Raw genomic sequence first — 16,003 nt, 5'->3', positions numbered from 1 at the left:
ATCTATACGATTTTTTATTTTTCTTTTCTTTGCGGTTTTTTCAAATAAATTGCTTCTATGGGAAACTTAGGAAACTGTATGGTTTTTTTATTTTATATTTTCTTGATGAGCCTTTGTGACCATAACAATTTTTAGTTTCCTTTGAATAAACTTTTTCTTTATTTTTGCATGTCTTTTAGATGGTACATGTTAATATTTAGATGTATGTGGATTTTGTGACTTACAGATTTTATGTTTGGCATCTAGATTGCTTCCAAGAGAAGTAGGATTCATATAGGGATAGGAATTATATGAAGGTGTTTTGGATGGATCCATGTAGATGGACTTTTGTAAGGTTCTCAAGGATATGTGCATGGTGATATTGAATCAAGGATTTATAAATAGTGCAAGGGATTTGCATCAAGAAATGGATTACCTTGAATTTTTATTGTGGATGGCCCTTGGGGATAAACACAAAAGTTGTCACCATTAGATGTATTGTATGATAGAGATAGCATAATTTGGTTTTGTAAAGATATAGGGGATGATGGAATGTTGGGAGATATAGAAGCTTCTTGTCGGCCAATTTTGTTTTGGATAACCTACTATTGAACCACATGAGGTAGATATGTTGTTGGTGTGATTCCTTTGGAATGAGTCATTTCTAGACATAAGTAGATTATTTTGATCATTCTTGGAAAAAGTGTCTTGACATATGCCTAGTTCATTATTAAGTGAATTATTGAGACGTTCTTCAATAGTAATGTCATCTTGATCAATAAGGTCCTAAATGAGGTTTTTTTATTTTGAGAACTCAAATTTTTTATGTCTTTTAGTCCTATTATAGTCACAATTTTTTTTGTTTTTCCATAATGTTGGTTTGACTTAAAGGTCATAATGAATAATTTCATGCAATGTGATGGTGTTTGACTTGACAAATTTTTCTCAATAAGATTTGATTGGTTCTATAATATTAGTGAATTTTTGTGTTCATGTTTGGAGAACGCTTTCTATGGATTTACTGTTTGTAGGAATGTGTGAGTGGTTTTGAGGATTTTTTATCAAAATGGATGTGGTGACATGAATAGGTGATATGGTGTGTTTCAAAATGGATTTGTGAATTGCAAGTTATGGGGTCATGATTGGGATAATACACATGTATATGTGGCGTTTGATGATTTTGGAACATGTGTAAGTGGAATTGATATAAATGATAGGTTGTTGTGATGGAATAGTCTCATAAGAGAATGAAGGTTGGTATGGTGGTGACTCTATTTTGATTATAGGGATAGATGTTTTGACTTACACAACCATTTTTGTCCAACAAATTCATAATTTTTGTTTATGGATTTTAGAATACAATTTGGTATGTCTAAAGTTTTCTTTCTTGTATGCTTCTATATAGGTCTCATTTTAAATTTTAGGATGTTAAGATAGAAATGAAAATCTAAGCAAATCAATTCATAGATTGTCAGAGATGCATCACATGATGTCTCAAATGCATCATAAAATAGCTCAAATGTGTCCCATAATAGATTAGATGCAACACAAGATGTCTCAAATATCTAACAAAATAACTGAAATGCATCCCTACCTTAGATTTATCATAGGATATCATGTTAATACATTACAAGATGTCTCGAATGTATTATTCTAACTATATTTTATAAAAAGAAATCTCGAAGATAGTTGTTCATTTTTTGTGCATGTTTGATGATTTAGATTTTGCAAGACTCAAAATAAAAAGAAAAATAAAATGGCTATTTGATTCTTAAATTTAGGTTAATAAGGCTAAGGGCCAATACATTCATTGGTATAGCAAAAATTTTAGATAGTCATGATGAAGCATACCCCAATTATTCAAGTGGGTGTGTTTCCGTATTGTAGGCCTAAGCAATAAAATACTATAGAATTGTACATGCATTCTCCAATCTCAAGATCCCATGGCTATAGGTCCAGTTGCACAAGGGCTCACCATTCCTCTACCCCCAATGGTTTGAGAACCTTTTAACTGAGGGACTTCCACATTACTTAGGATGATACCTATTCGGTAACTATAGGTATGATAATATACCTTACACCACAATATAGGAATGACTAATGACTCTTAGGTTTCTACAATAAAGGTTCATAGTATGGTATAATCTATGGACACCAATCATTCTATAAGGATGAGACCTAAGTGTAAGTGAATTTATCTTCACCTTGTGTCCTAAATCACTTAGCGAATCGAGGATGCACAAACATGATGTGATTGGATTGAGGTATAACATAAATTGTTATCCATTATTTATATAGAATGTTAGAATATCTATTTGAGGTTAAAGAAAATGGTAATGAAATCCCGAATCAAGCCTCTCTACTAAAAAGAAGAAGAAGAATGTTGATGTTGCTCTTGAACCCAATTTTGAATGACCACATGAAGGGAGAGGATACACACAGAACACCCTTGGGAAAATAAAAAATGTACAAGAACACAATATACAATAAAAAAGGTTATGTCCCTTAGAAAATTGTAGTGTTATACAAGATAGAAATTGAAGTAGCACAATCCTTGAAAAAAAATTGTCAGTTTTCTAAAGATCAAGGTCTCCTCTCAATCATTGCCAAGTAGCTGCATATATTATATTAGAATCCAAATCTTGAATAATATTAGATAGAAAAAGATAATCTCTAATTCATATAGCACATCCTATAAATGAATTTTGTATGATTTTCTTATAGACTTGAAAAAAAATCCACTTAAAGATGATTTCATTTTAAAAACTATAAGAAATTGAAGCTTTGAAAAGAAGAGGCGACTTACAATGATTTTAACAATTTTTTGATGAAGGATCTAGAAAAATGAATTAGACCACAACATAGGTCATCAAACTAGCTTTGCAATGCTTTTGAATTTTGAAAATGCGATATGTTATACAAAATTTATGATCAATTACATTAAAATACCTTTCTTATCTCATCATATGTGTGACATAATGCCACATTTGTAGTGTTTAAATCCACTTATGTGTTATTAAGAGCTTCAATTATGTCACTTTGCTAATCATTGGTATTTGTGCCCATAGGTGTAGTGTTTAAGTTTACAAATGTGGTGTTTGAACTAGTGATTCAGAAAAAATTCAAAAAGAGGACACATGGCACCCAAAAAGAATGAAATCACTATTAGAGGTTAGTATGTGTTAAAAAAGATAAAAGGTCAATATGCCAAAATAGAAAAAAATTGATTGATTGTTACCAATATTTATCTTCTTAGTTTCAAGTATTAGAAGTAATTTTCTCTCAAATTTGTATTCTAGTACTATTTTAGTAGCATGATCACATGAAATCTCAAAGACTGTGGTTGTTTATTATTGACAATATAGGTTACTTTTATATATTTTCTGATATGGATCAATAGTGATGATAAGATGATAATATTTCATGATCAATTGATGAGAATTGATGAAAAAAATTAATTGACATAATTATGAAGTTAATTGATTGCATGATTGAGATACACAAAATTGATTAATTAGCTGAACTCAATGTGAGTGTTTCTTGAGATGTTGAGATGAAGACTTAGTTAGCATTGCAAAATTAAAATTATTTAATCAGGTGCATGAGAAGAATAAATAAATAAAAGAAATAATTCAACTGTAGAAGAGTTAGTTAGGTAATTAAATAATTAAAATAACTATTCAATAGGAAAGTATAAGAAAAATAATTATTTAAATAATAAAAATTACTTAGTTAATGTGCATGATGGAAGAAAATTTAAATAATTAAATAATAAACATTACCTAATTATGTGTGCAAGAAAGAATTAATTAAATAACAAAAATCATTTAATTAATGTTAGACGAATTTGAAAAAAAATAATTCAAAATAAATTGATTTGTGATGGGGGGAAAAATGATTTTTAAAAATTATTTAGAGGAATGATGTTAGATTAATTAAATATTAAAATTATTCAACTAACTTAGAAGAAATAATTAGGAAAAATGTTGTTTGTAGTTGTGGACAATTTTAGTGACTAGAGATCCCCATTGACCTTATTGTTGTAAAACCCCCATTGTGTGCATATTTCTATTTATACACATATTATGATAATATTTTGTTAGCCAAATTTTCATGATTTCTCATTAATGCAATCCACTCTCACATTTTAATTAAACAAAACGCTTTCATTAAAGGCACCAAATCATCCAAGAAAATATTTTAGTTAAATGAGATTGGATTGTCTTTGATATATGCCATCTAATAATACACTCTTGTTGTCTAATTACTACATATCATTTGCATGTAATTATCACATGGGTTATCTAATGGTAAAATAGTGTGACTCAAGTCATGCTTAAACCCCTTGCTCCAAAGTATGTACCATTTATCAAATAGATGTTGTGTGTCACCACACAATCCATGTTGTCATGCATTGAGTATAAGACCTTACTCAATGGTCAAACGTTTTATCATACACTACCACCATACCAACCACAATTGTCATTTTTTCAAAAAAACTTAAATACTTTCACTTCTCTACATTTTATTCATCCCTAGATGCTTCCATCATCTTGCACTAATCTTAGAATGGAAAAAAATCAAAAGATAAACACAAGTTCTTATAATTTTTTAATGATGTACTTTAAAGCTTATAGAATTTAAGAAAAAAAATTAACCTTTTTTAATCTTCAAACAACATAGAAAAAATTTCTCTTGATAAATTCAAATGGTGAAGAATTAGAAGATTAAACTATTAACATTGGGAGAGGGGATGCAAGAAGCTTGTGCAATCAACTTGTATGGAGAAGCACACATCTTTGACCTAATAATCCCTATTTTGAGGCAAAGGTAGGAAAAAAGGAAACAAGAAATAATCAAGAAATCAGAAAAAAATAAACAATTAGTTATTGTTTATTGTTTATTTGTTTGAACGTGTCTTTGAGAATTGGGGGTCAAAACAAGGAGGCTGCCAAGCAACAGACGTGCATTAATTTGTTTAGTTTAAATTTAGGTTAAGATGAATTTGTGGACCACCTTTCATTAAAAATTAAAAAGTTGGGAGTCAAAAAGGGGTTGCTAAGCAGCAAACATGCATTAATTGGTTTTATTTAGATTTAGGTCAAAATGAATTTGTGGACAACCTTTCATTAAAAATAAAAAATTGGGGGTCAAAACAACGGGGCTGCTAATCAGCAGACATGCATTAACGCGTGAAAAAAAATTAAAAAATAGTTGGTGGAGTGTGCACATTCAATTTTATTTACTCATCTTCATTTTTGAATGAAATATATTTATTAGATCTAAATGATGACAAAGCATTTGATTCGGTATCGAGAGATTTGAAATTTCCAAGTAAGATTTGGAGAAGCACCGAATTAGAGAGCACAACTACTAAGCCGTTTTCCTAAATGAAAAACTCATGTTCTCGCTAATAACACCAATAACACCAACAATAATAGACAGTAACTATTGTTCTGAGCTTGTTTTGGGAGGCATGGCTGCTGGTCCTAGGACTCCATCTGATTCATCTTGTTGTACAGGTGAGTGGTGTTCTCCATTGTGTGTGTTTTTTTGTTGTGTTAGGATCTTTATTCTTGTTATAACCACATTTAGAATGTTAGATTCAGCTGGGGCTATAATGGAGTTTCTGCACAATGCATTTAGAACCATCCTTTAATCTCCGGATAATGTTTGTATTGTTCGTTCCTTTAATTTTGTTAAAGATATCACTGATCCTCTCTATAAAGAGCTCTGGCATGCCTGTGCTGGCCCCTGTGTTACCATGCCAAGGATTGGAGAGCGGGTGTTTTACTTCCCGCAGGGTCATATAGAGCAGGTATGTATATTTTATTTTATGATTACTTGGCTGTTCTTAAGGAGTGGCATATATATGACTTCTGACTTCAATGTGAATGTAAGCATGAAAAACTTCTTGCAGCTATTGGGGTATATACTTATGACCCAGAAATCTTCATAGCTTCATGTGTGGCTCTGTTTAATGGCTTTGCATGCGATGTTTATATTGTTCCTACTTCCTAGTACGTTTTAGCTCCTGTTGAATTGACATGCTATTACGGCTTTGTGTAGCGGCAAAGTTTTTATCGGCGAATATGTTCTAATAGCTCTCGGTACATTAAGAAGCGTTTCCATCACGAGATCAGTCACACGATACAACATAATGCCCGTGAAGAATGTGTTTTGTTTGTTCCTCACACATTTACTTTATGTCAAATCACCTGAGACAGTTCAGATTCTGTTTGTACTTTCATAAACTGACTATTAAATTGGAAAGACCACCAAATCATCGTCATTCTGTGCTCGGCCTTCCCCTAAATTAGTAATAGACTCTGTGGAGATCTATATCCACCCTTTAAGTACTATACCAATTTGATTATTTTTTTCGTAGTCAATGCCTCTTTACCTAGACTTCGATTAAAATGAATGTTTGTACAAATTCGGTGTTGTATTACAGATTGAAGCATCAATAACCAAATACCTAGACATCAATAACCAGGAAGCTGAACAACAGGTGCCTTTGTATGACCTGCCCTCCAAAATTCTTTGCCGGGTGACGAATGTGTTGCTGCAGGTAAATTAATATCAATTCTTTCGTGCTTATGCCGGTTGATTGACCTCATTTTGCATGGTTCAGGACTATGGAGCTTAGTTTCCCATTCTTTGTCATTCTATTTACCTTATGACATTCCTTACAGGTTGAACAAGACACCGATGAACTGTTTGCTCATATTACCTTGGTTCCGGAGACAGAGGTATGCTCTACAATCCTTCTTATGCTATTATAGGTCCATATGACCTTATATTGTTCCATTCAAAGCAGGATGAATGCTCATATTGTTCCATTCACAGCAGGATGACTGCTCCACCGATATGGATCCTCCGCGTCCACCCCCTCCACCCCCTCCAAGGCCTTCTGTGCATTCCTTTTGTAAGACTCTCACAGTTTCTGAGACAAGTCCACGTGGAATTTTATCTGTTCCCAGGAGACAGGCTGATAAATGCCTCGCACCTCTGGTTAGTTTTCCAAGTACACAATAGTATAAGCATTGATATTAAATTTTATATTACCTTGGGCGCTTTTTGAAGATAGTATTGATCATACTATATTCATTTATGTAATGCCTTTTTTATAGGACAAGAATCAACAACCTCAAGAATTAGTTGCCAAAGATCTACATGGAAATGACTGGCGTTTTCGGCATATCTATCGTGGTGGGTTGCTTGCCATATTCTCTCTCGTAGCTTTAATTAAATTAGATTTCAAATTTAAGACGAAATGTTAAATTTTTCCGTCCAAAGTCTTATTCAATATAACCCATATTATGAAAAGATGGATGCATCTGTTCTTAGGCAATCATATTCTAGGATATGTTGGTTTTCTTAAATAAACCCCATGATCTGGATTCGGGTGTGTTTTATTCTTGGTCTATCATGTTCCTGTCCTCGGCTGAAGGCAGCATGGTTTTCAGCCTAGATTCGAACCCTCTGTGAACTGCCCTTTTAAAAAGGCAATTCTCTGGTTTTGTTTTTGTGATCACATTCCATGAAAGAATAAATAAATTTCCAAATGCTATTTCTTCAAAAATGGCGGGACACTTGTAGCAATGACATCATTACATTTAGGAAGCTGAGAAGAATGTGGCATTCTCTACGTTGTCGGCTGCTGGATAAACCTGCTATGCTTCCGCCATAGCCAGATAAACAGAGAAGCTGGGGGGTTTTACGGCTTACAAGATTATTTAGGTTTTGACTTGGAAAATAATATAATTGTACAGCTTAGAAGATTTTAGGTTTTGACTTTTAAATTAAGAATATTTACTAAAAATATTATTTGTAGTTGTTTTGTTTATTATCTATATATAATGTTATGTGGACTAATTTCCAATTTTAGGCTTATTTCTGTGTGCGTTTTTCCCAACACTTTCTAATCATTAACAGTCTACTTATCTTTTAATCTTGCAATTGGATGACATTTATATGCAATGACATCAACAGAAACAAATTTATTTGTCTACTGAAATCAGCTGGTTCAGACATTGTTTCTAGTTTATATAGTGAAATACTGGAGTCCTGCTTTAAACTGTAAATCATTTGTCATTAATATCATTGAGTTTTTGAGTGTTTTAATTTAGTGAATTGAGAATATGTGAAAGAAGCTTTTATGATTAATCGTTGCTAAGGAATTTTTTATAAAAGAAATTTGTTTTTAATTACTAACACATTTTCATTTTGTTTGATTGCAAAACATAGATGAGAAAAGGATACATTTGCTGACAGTTGGGTGGAAAGTCTTTGTTAACTCCAAAAGGCTTGTAGCAGGAGATGCGTTCATCTTTCTCAGGTTTCTAGGCTTCGCCATTGTCATCTGTATCAAGCTTTCGTAAAATGTTATATTTTGTGTATTCTTGTCATTTATATAAGATGTTTTTGGCTTCAGGGATGAAAATGGCGAATTACGTGTAGGGGTCAGGCGTGCCATGTGTCAGCAAAGTAACATTCCATCCTCAGTTATATCCAGTGGCAGAATGCAGATTGCTGTCCTTGCAGCTGCGTCACATGCCATTTCAAGGAGGACTAAGTTTAGTGTCTACTACAAGCCAAGGTGAAAACTGATGATATTTACTGCTAGGCTCTTACCACTCAATATTTTTCTGAAAAAATCAAAAGGACGCTGAGTAACTTCTAATGTTAGTAGATTTTCATAATCCATGAAATTATGCTGTAATTGATGCTTTTGGATTAGATTGCATATATCTATATTTTCAAATATACACCAATCTAATCCAGAAGCATCCAGGTAACCTGTCAAATTGTACGAACTTACAAAGCCCTGATAGTTTTATGATTTGGGATGGGATGCATTTTAGTACTTTACAAAGATATCCATATTAAATACACATGGTTGCAGTAAGTACTAGGCACCCGCAAGCCTGTCCTTTAGGTTATGAGATAGTTGCATGGTTGTTTAAACAAATTTTTATGAGTTTATGGGGTTCCCAAAGTAGTATTACGTTGCACTATCACAGAATAGAGAAATGGGCAGCAATTTATTTCTTATATCCATTTTATGAGTATTTTTCTTATATGCCATGCTTAAGTGTTACAGACATCTGCACTCCTAGTTTACCGAGGAGCTTCCTATATTTTCTAGATTACATTGATAAAGAAACATTATGTTACTTGAATCTGCTTATATCATTTGCCTGTTCTAAATTTTTGTTTCATCCTTTCTGATGTATGGATCTGTACATATTATGCAGAAATAGCCCGTCAGAATTCATTATTCCTTATGACCAATACATGGAGGCCATGAACAGTAATTTCTTAGTTGGCATGAGATTCAGGATGAGAATTGAGGGAGAAGCAGCTCTGGAGCAACGGTCTTCCTATTGATCACTTTTTACTTTAAAATGGATGGATTATGATTTAATAGATAGCAAAGCATTCAATAATCGTTCTATGTTGGATTAGGATATAGTGAATTTTGAAATATGCCTAGCGCTTTAAGTTTATAAAATAGATATATGATGTTCATTGTACTGTATTGGAGATCAGTAACTAGCAGCCGTTGGATGGCTATAGATAGAAGATAAATGCAATTGCATAGTAACAGGAATTTCCTTTGAAAGATGATGTATTTGTTACAGTGTGGTACGCCTGATATGTGTTTCCGTTGGACAGATTTACTGGTACTATCATTGAAATAGGTGATTCTGATCCCCTGAGGTGGCCGGGTTCGAAGTGGAGATACCTCAAGGTATTTATGGAACAGAAGAAAGTCTTTCTTCAGTTTTAATTATCATCATCATATAATCAATACAGAACTGTGCATCTTCTTGCTTATAGTCACTCTTCGAGTTTTGTGAACTTCAGGTACAATGGGATGCAATATCAGCTATTCCACAACCAGAGAGGGTCTCACCATGGAAAATAGAACCTGTCTTGACCCCGTCAGAAATTAATCCTCTGCCGAAAGCCAAAAACAAGAGATCCCGGCCGAATGTACTGCCCTCAAAACAAGATTTGTCAGTTCTCGGTAAGTAATATGTTTCTAATCACACATAACCAAAGAGTCATTATTAAAGTGGCATTGTTGTTTTTTTTTCACTAAAGTTCTTCTTTTGACTGATTTTCGTCTCAGATAAGGCATTAATTGATTCTACACAGTTGCAAAGATTTAATACAATGGTCTTGCAAGGTCAAGAAGTCATGACCTCGGGAGGATCTTTGGATGAAAATAAGGTTGACAGTGTTCCGAGGACAGTTGTGTGGTATCCAAAACTAGATTATGTCGAAACAAAATGTGTATTCTCTCAAGGAAGATTGGTTTCTGTAAATTGGATCCCACTGCAAAGGCATGACTCAGCATATGGAGACTCGTTTCCCAGTTCTCAGGGCATTGGTGAAATGCAAGAACTTTGTGGATCATACACTAATCGTATTGCGGAAGATCCACAACAAATAAAGTTTTCCAGAAAACCATTTCAGGAAATGAATGAGTCTAATCAGAAACAATATCTAACATCAATGGCGCCATCTCCCAAAACCGGTGGATATGTGAAGTGGAATGGCTTCAATGCGTACCCACATTTGTCAAACTTGGGAATGGAAGCATCCGGAAAACGGAAAATGCATATGATGCCATGCCATTCAGAAGTTTCAGGGGCACATGGTGGTGCGGACATAAATTTAACGAGAAACATGCAAGCTAATAAACATGGAACAACAGAGCATCAGCCTGGTTTTCCTTCACGGGAAGCTTCTAAGGATAAGAGAGTTGATGTCGTTTCAGGCCCTGCAAACAATAATCGCAAATTATCTAGTCGTCATTTGATTGACTTTTTCCCAAGCAGTGAGACAAATCCATCAAAAAATAGAGATTCTGTCAACGAGGAAGACCTACAAGTTTCTGCTCATGCCCCAAAAGAATTTCTTTCACAATTCTCCGAGGTTGACCAACAATTGGAGCCAAGAAGGCTGATCAAGTCTCCTACATCTGCTATGAGCTGTGAGCAACAAACATCATCTTGGATACCATTACAAGAAATACAGTGCAGAGCTCACAGAAGAAGCTGTACTAAGGTAGTAATCATTTTAAGTTTCTGTAGGACAAAAATTAGAATTTTGTAAATTTTATATATTGTTGGTAAGATTCTGACAGTTCAGAACCATATTTTTAATCACAATGAAGGTACATAAACAGGGTAGTGCTCTTGGGCGAGCTCTGGATCTTACAAAATTTGTAGGATACAAAGAGCTCTTCCATGAGCTTGAGGTGATGTTCAATTTTGAAGGACAACTGGAGGATCCAAGCAAAGGCTGGCAACTTGTCTACACGGATGATGAGGGAGATATGATGCTTGTAGGAGATGATCCGTGGCAGTAAGTATCAATGTCCAATATTCAACCCCAAAAAATTAGCTTGCTTCTCAATGGGTGATTCTGTTATAACCTGGCCATGTTGTAATTATTTTCTATTAACTTTTTTTGTTTTTTTTAAATCAGGGAGTTTTGCAGCATTGTACGTAAGATTTATATATATAAACGAGAGGAGGTTGAGAAAATGACCCCCGGTGCCCCTAATTTGGAGTTCAGGAGAGAGAGTGAAGAACAACCAATCACAAGCGAAATTTCTACTCTTGCCGCCACTAATGCTCGACAAAGTTAATGTTGACAACTGATGCTCACGTCGAGTCTCATCACATGTGACTTTCATGCTGCTGCCAAACGAATCTATTTTTAGAGCCGTTTACAGTTCTAATCTTAGTTCCATAGTTTTCAAATAGTTCAGAGCATTCTTTAACTGCCAGTACTAGTGCTGGCCAAATAAGGCAAAGACCAAGCATAGTTTTGATTAGCCTATATTTAGTTTGCGAGAGTAGTAAACTTTCTTAGAAATTTTGTTTTTTAATTCCAGCAAATAAAGCATGCTGTACATGCTCCAGTAGCTACGATTTGTTTTTGATAGTAAACTGCTGTTTTCTCTTAGTCTTCGATCTGTTTGCTGAGATGGAAGGATGCTGCAAACTCTGTTTATGTTCAGCTTCTCTGTTTTTAGTCAAAGATTCAATACAATTATATTGAGACTTCCGTCATTGAGTTTTCCGTTGAATGCTTATATTGAGAATTGGAATTTGGCCAAAATTTTATTATGTTGATTTCTTAATTCCTTGAAAATGAGTATGACTATTGGTGTTTTAAAAAGATAACTTTTTTTTTAAAGAAAAAGATGTGTGCGAGATTGTTGAATCAGGTTATGTAGAGTCAATTGATTAGAATACCCTCACAACCAATGATAAAACAGTCTAGAAGAAGAATGTTAAGCATTGTTTAAGATTCAAATAGCTATTGATAAGAGCTTATTTTAAAGAATTACAAATGCAAAGACAATTGAAGGTCTATCTTGAAGAATCTAAGAGAAGTTTACCAAGGTATCCTCAAGTCAAAGTTGTAAAGCTATAGACATTGAAGAGAGAATTATAGAATTTGAAGATGGAAGAAGTTGGAAGTGTGAAAGAATATTGTGTCAGGGTAAAAGATGTGGTCAATAGATGGCTATGGTTGGAGAAATTATGAATAATGAGGTTTTGAGGAGAAAGGTGTAAAGTAATCTCACCCAAAGGTGGAACTATGTTGCTTTAATCATAGAAGAAAGGAAAAAATTCCCTACCCTTTAGTTTGAGCACCTAGTTGGATATTTGATGTTTCATAAAGAAAAGTTGAGAGATTCTTTTGGAAAAAGTGATGTGAAAGATTGTTCCTCCAAATTACAAATTACAAAGAATGAAGATGTCAAGAGTATCACCAAAAGCAATCAAGGCCAAGGTAGTGGTCAAAATCAGAATCAAAATAGAGGTGGATGTGGTCTAAGAGGAAGAGGTAGAGGCCGGTTTAATAAAAATAAATATCCAATGTTACCTTTGTAACAAGTATGGACACTTTCAAAGAGATTGTAGATTAAAAGAAGATAAAAGTCTTTATTATGTTCAAGAAGGTGATGAGATTCATCCAAATCATCTATTTTTATCTTATGCCAAAGCTAAAAATACTAGTAAAGATGTTTTCTATTTAGATTCTGATTGTTCTAACCATATGTCAAGAAATGAGAAGTTGTTTTAAGCAATGGATGAAAGCGTGAAATCTATAATCCAATTTGGTGATAAAAAACCATTGGAATTTGCTGCAAAAGAAGCTATAAAAGACTATAAAAAAGAAGGTATGAAGATTTTTACAGAAATTTATTACCTAGTTAAAGAATAATTTGTTAAGTGTTGGACAATTGTGTGATTAGAATTGTAAAGTTTTCTTTCAAAATAAAAAATGTACAATCAATGATAAGAATTAGGGGAATATGGTGGTTATAGTTGTGCCTATGATAAATAGTACGATGTTCCCATTTAGGTTTGGTGAATACAACAACCATATTGCCAATATGACATATGAGGATACAAGTTGGTTCTGGCATTTGAGGTACGAGAATTTAATTTTTTATGATTTGAACATTCTAACATATAGACAAACTACCTATATAGTGTCATGATGAGAGACATTTGTAGCAACATCTCTGTCCTAAACTGGGAAGGATATGTCATTTACAACACAAGAAATTTTATTTCCAAACTATGAGTCCATATCTTTAACTATGACAAAATGTGGATCATTCTTCCAGATGATTTGCAGTACAAATTTTTGCATTCTCATAGTTTCAATTATAAGTGGAGAGTATAATTTATTGATGACATCAATTACTCACTCAAGAAGTTTAGGAAGAACAACAACAATTTCTAACATGCTTAGCATTGTATCCAATTCATTATGATAATTGTAATTTCATCTTAATTATACTCTTAATGCTTCTAATCCTCATCATAACACTTTTAATCCTTGTCATGATACTCACTCTATTGATTGCTTAGGATCCTCTTATTAATACTTCTAATCCTCATGTTTATTGTAACACCTCAATAAGGAACCCTAGAGTATAATGACAAGCTAACTAAATAAACATAGCAATATTTTTTTTTAAACAATTTGTATTACATTAATACCTCATTAATAAATCAATAACACAAGTGGAAGATAATCATTCACCCAAACTAATTTCTCTTCTGGGCTCCCTAACATCACTACCTATGCAATGCTCTAAACAATATCAAAGAATATGAAAACCATGATGCACTAATGATAACATTATGCAAAGTAAAACCATCGATATCTAATACTAGGTTCATGTTATAACACAAATGAAACATTCCTATGATAACCTTTATCATAGAACATGATTATACATTCATCCATGATTACATCATTTAAATATTACCAACACCACACTACTTAAACATCATTCAAAGATTATATAACTTCCAATTACATTAACTATTATTACATCAATCTTCCATGGGGGCTTCACTTAGTGAGCTTGGGTTATATCATCCGCATTCATGGCATACTAAAGAATCCGCCTATTTTCAAAAAATATTTCCCTAAACTCCTTATTTTCCACCCCCTCCCAATACATAGCCTAAAATAAAAGCCCCCCTACTTGCACAAACCATTGCATTTTTTCATAGCCTTAATTAAAACCCCCCTTATTTTCATGGATGGGCAATATATTGCACCCTTATTTTTGGGATATTAATCCCCTCAATATGAAGGTGCATGATATGATATTGCCTATTTAGTGAATCCCCCATGTAATCTCCCAAAGGAGTATCCAATATAGAATGATAATGTTACAACTCCAATGATATCAATGATAGCTCGTGCGGAACTAAACAATCCTTTCATAGAGACAAGGAAGTTTGATCATGCTAGATCAACATCACCAGGATGGACAAGCCTTCCCAATCTCATCTTGAGCCTAAATGAGCACTCTAGGCCATGAGTGGGAAACCAAAATTATCTTATTAATGTAAAATTCTACGCATCCCGTAATCCATTAAATTAGGTTATCACTCGATGAGATTCTCTTGCAGCCACTTTAGGGCCCCAAAATAGATTGAGAGCCAACCCCTCTAACTTGCACCTCTATACCTATAACCTAGGGTTTCCAAATAGGATTAATACAACATTATAAAATCCATGGTACACATAATGAATTATCACAATTCCATCACATAAGAAAAGATCACTTTAACTGAAATAGGACTTCCACATGACCATATCAACAAAGGGTTAAGTCTTGAATCTGCAAATGTATGCATAAGAACTAACTATTTATCATCAAAGAATATTATTGGGCACATGATCACCAATTAAATCCCAATAAATCCATACAAACCAAATAAAACATGATCAATAGGCACAAGACCATAACAAGCCTCTCAAACTAATTAAGAGTCAACTTACCACCGAAACCCTTCCAACCGGATCTCTAAGACTTTTTGCGCCCTCCTGCTTAACTTCAAGCCGCTCAATACAAAATGAGCGGCTTGGGCGGATTTCGGCACCTATATAGGGCAAGGGTAGCTCCCGCCGGAAATCCCTTGCCACGAGAGCGCAACATGGCTGCCGAATGGGGCTAAATCGGTCCGGCTGGAACAGTTCTAGCCGGAACCTTTCTGACCAGAATAGTCATTCCAGCCGGAACCTTTCTGACCAGAATAGTCATTGTTAGCCTAAAGTGCGACCCAGATCTGTATGATTACCCAATAGTTTTATAATTTGGGATGGGATGCATTTTAGTACTTTACAAAGATATCCATATTAAATACACATGGTTGCATTAAGTAGTAGGCATCCGCAAGCCTGTCCTTTAGGTTATGAGATAGTTGCATGGCTGTTTAAACAAATTTTTTATGAGTTTATGGGGTTCCCAAAGTAGTAGTACGTTGCACTATCACAAAATAGAGAAATGGGCAGCAATTTGTTTCTAATTTCCATTTTATGAGCATATTTCTTATAAGCCATGCTTAAGTGTTACGAACATCTGCACTCCTCGTTTTCCGAGGAGCTTCCTATATTTTCTAGATTACATTGATAAAGGAATAGTATGTTACTTGAATCTGCTTATATCATTTGCATG

General features: G+C 33.9%; 1 protein-coding gene across 1 annotated transcript; it reads left to right on the top strand.

Moving 5' to 3' along the window:
• The first annotated feature begins 5,411 nt into the window (after positions 1-5,411).
• Positions 5,412-11,923, top strand: LOC131036569 (auxin response factor 1-like). Its single transcript, XM_059220960.1, has 14 exons — positions 5,412-5,501; positions 5,685-5,797; positions 6,434-6,550; positions 6,675-6,731; positions 6,829-6,993; positions 7,113-7,191; positions 8,230-8,320; positions 8,417-8,581; positions 9,240-9,366; positions 9,627-9,668; positions 9,853-10,015; positions 10,121-11,061; positions 11,171-11,361; positions 11,485-11,923. Exons 1-14 carry the CDS (start codon positions 5,456-5,458, stop codon positions 11,645-11,647), a joined length of 2,460 nt encoding a protein of 819 aa, XP_059076943.1. The 5' UTR covers positions 5,412-5,455; the 3' UTR covers positions 11,648-11,923.
• The last annotated feature ends 4,080 nt before the right edge of the window (positions 11,924-16,003 follow it).

Source organism: Cryptomeria japonica, chromosome 5 (genome assembly GCF_030272615.1).
Source record: "Cryptomeria japonica chromosome 5, Sugi_1.0, whole genome shotgun sequence".
NCBI classification, from domain to species: domain Eukaryota; kingdom Viridiplantae; phylum Streptophyta; class Pinopsida; order Cupressales; family Cupressaceae; genus Cryptomeria; species Cryptomeria japonica.
This window is presented reverse-complemented; position numbering and strand designations above follow the sequence as displayed.

What these genes read in the sequence shown, in the direction of transcription:
- LOC131036569 (XM_059220960.1), top strand. Translation starts at nt 5,456, where the DNA reads ATGGCTGCTGGTCCTAGGACTCCATCTGATTCATCTTGTTGTACAG. An exon ending in TTTTCGGCATATCTATCGTG is followed by an intron (nt 7,192 to 8,229) that starts GTGGGTTGCTTG and finishes TGCAAAACATAG; the next exon opens with ATGAGAAAAGGATACATTTG. An exon ending in ACAGAAGAAGCTGTACTAAG is followed by an intron (nt 11,062 to 11,170) that starts GTAGTAATCATT and finishes ATCACAATGAAG; the next exon opens with GTACATAAACAGGGTAGTGC.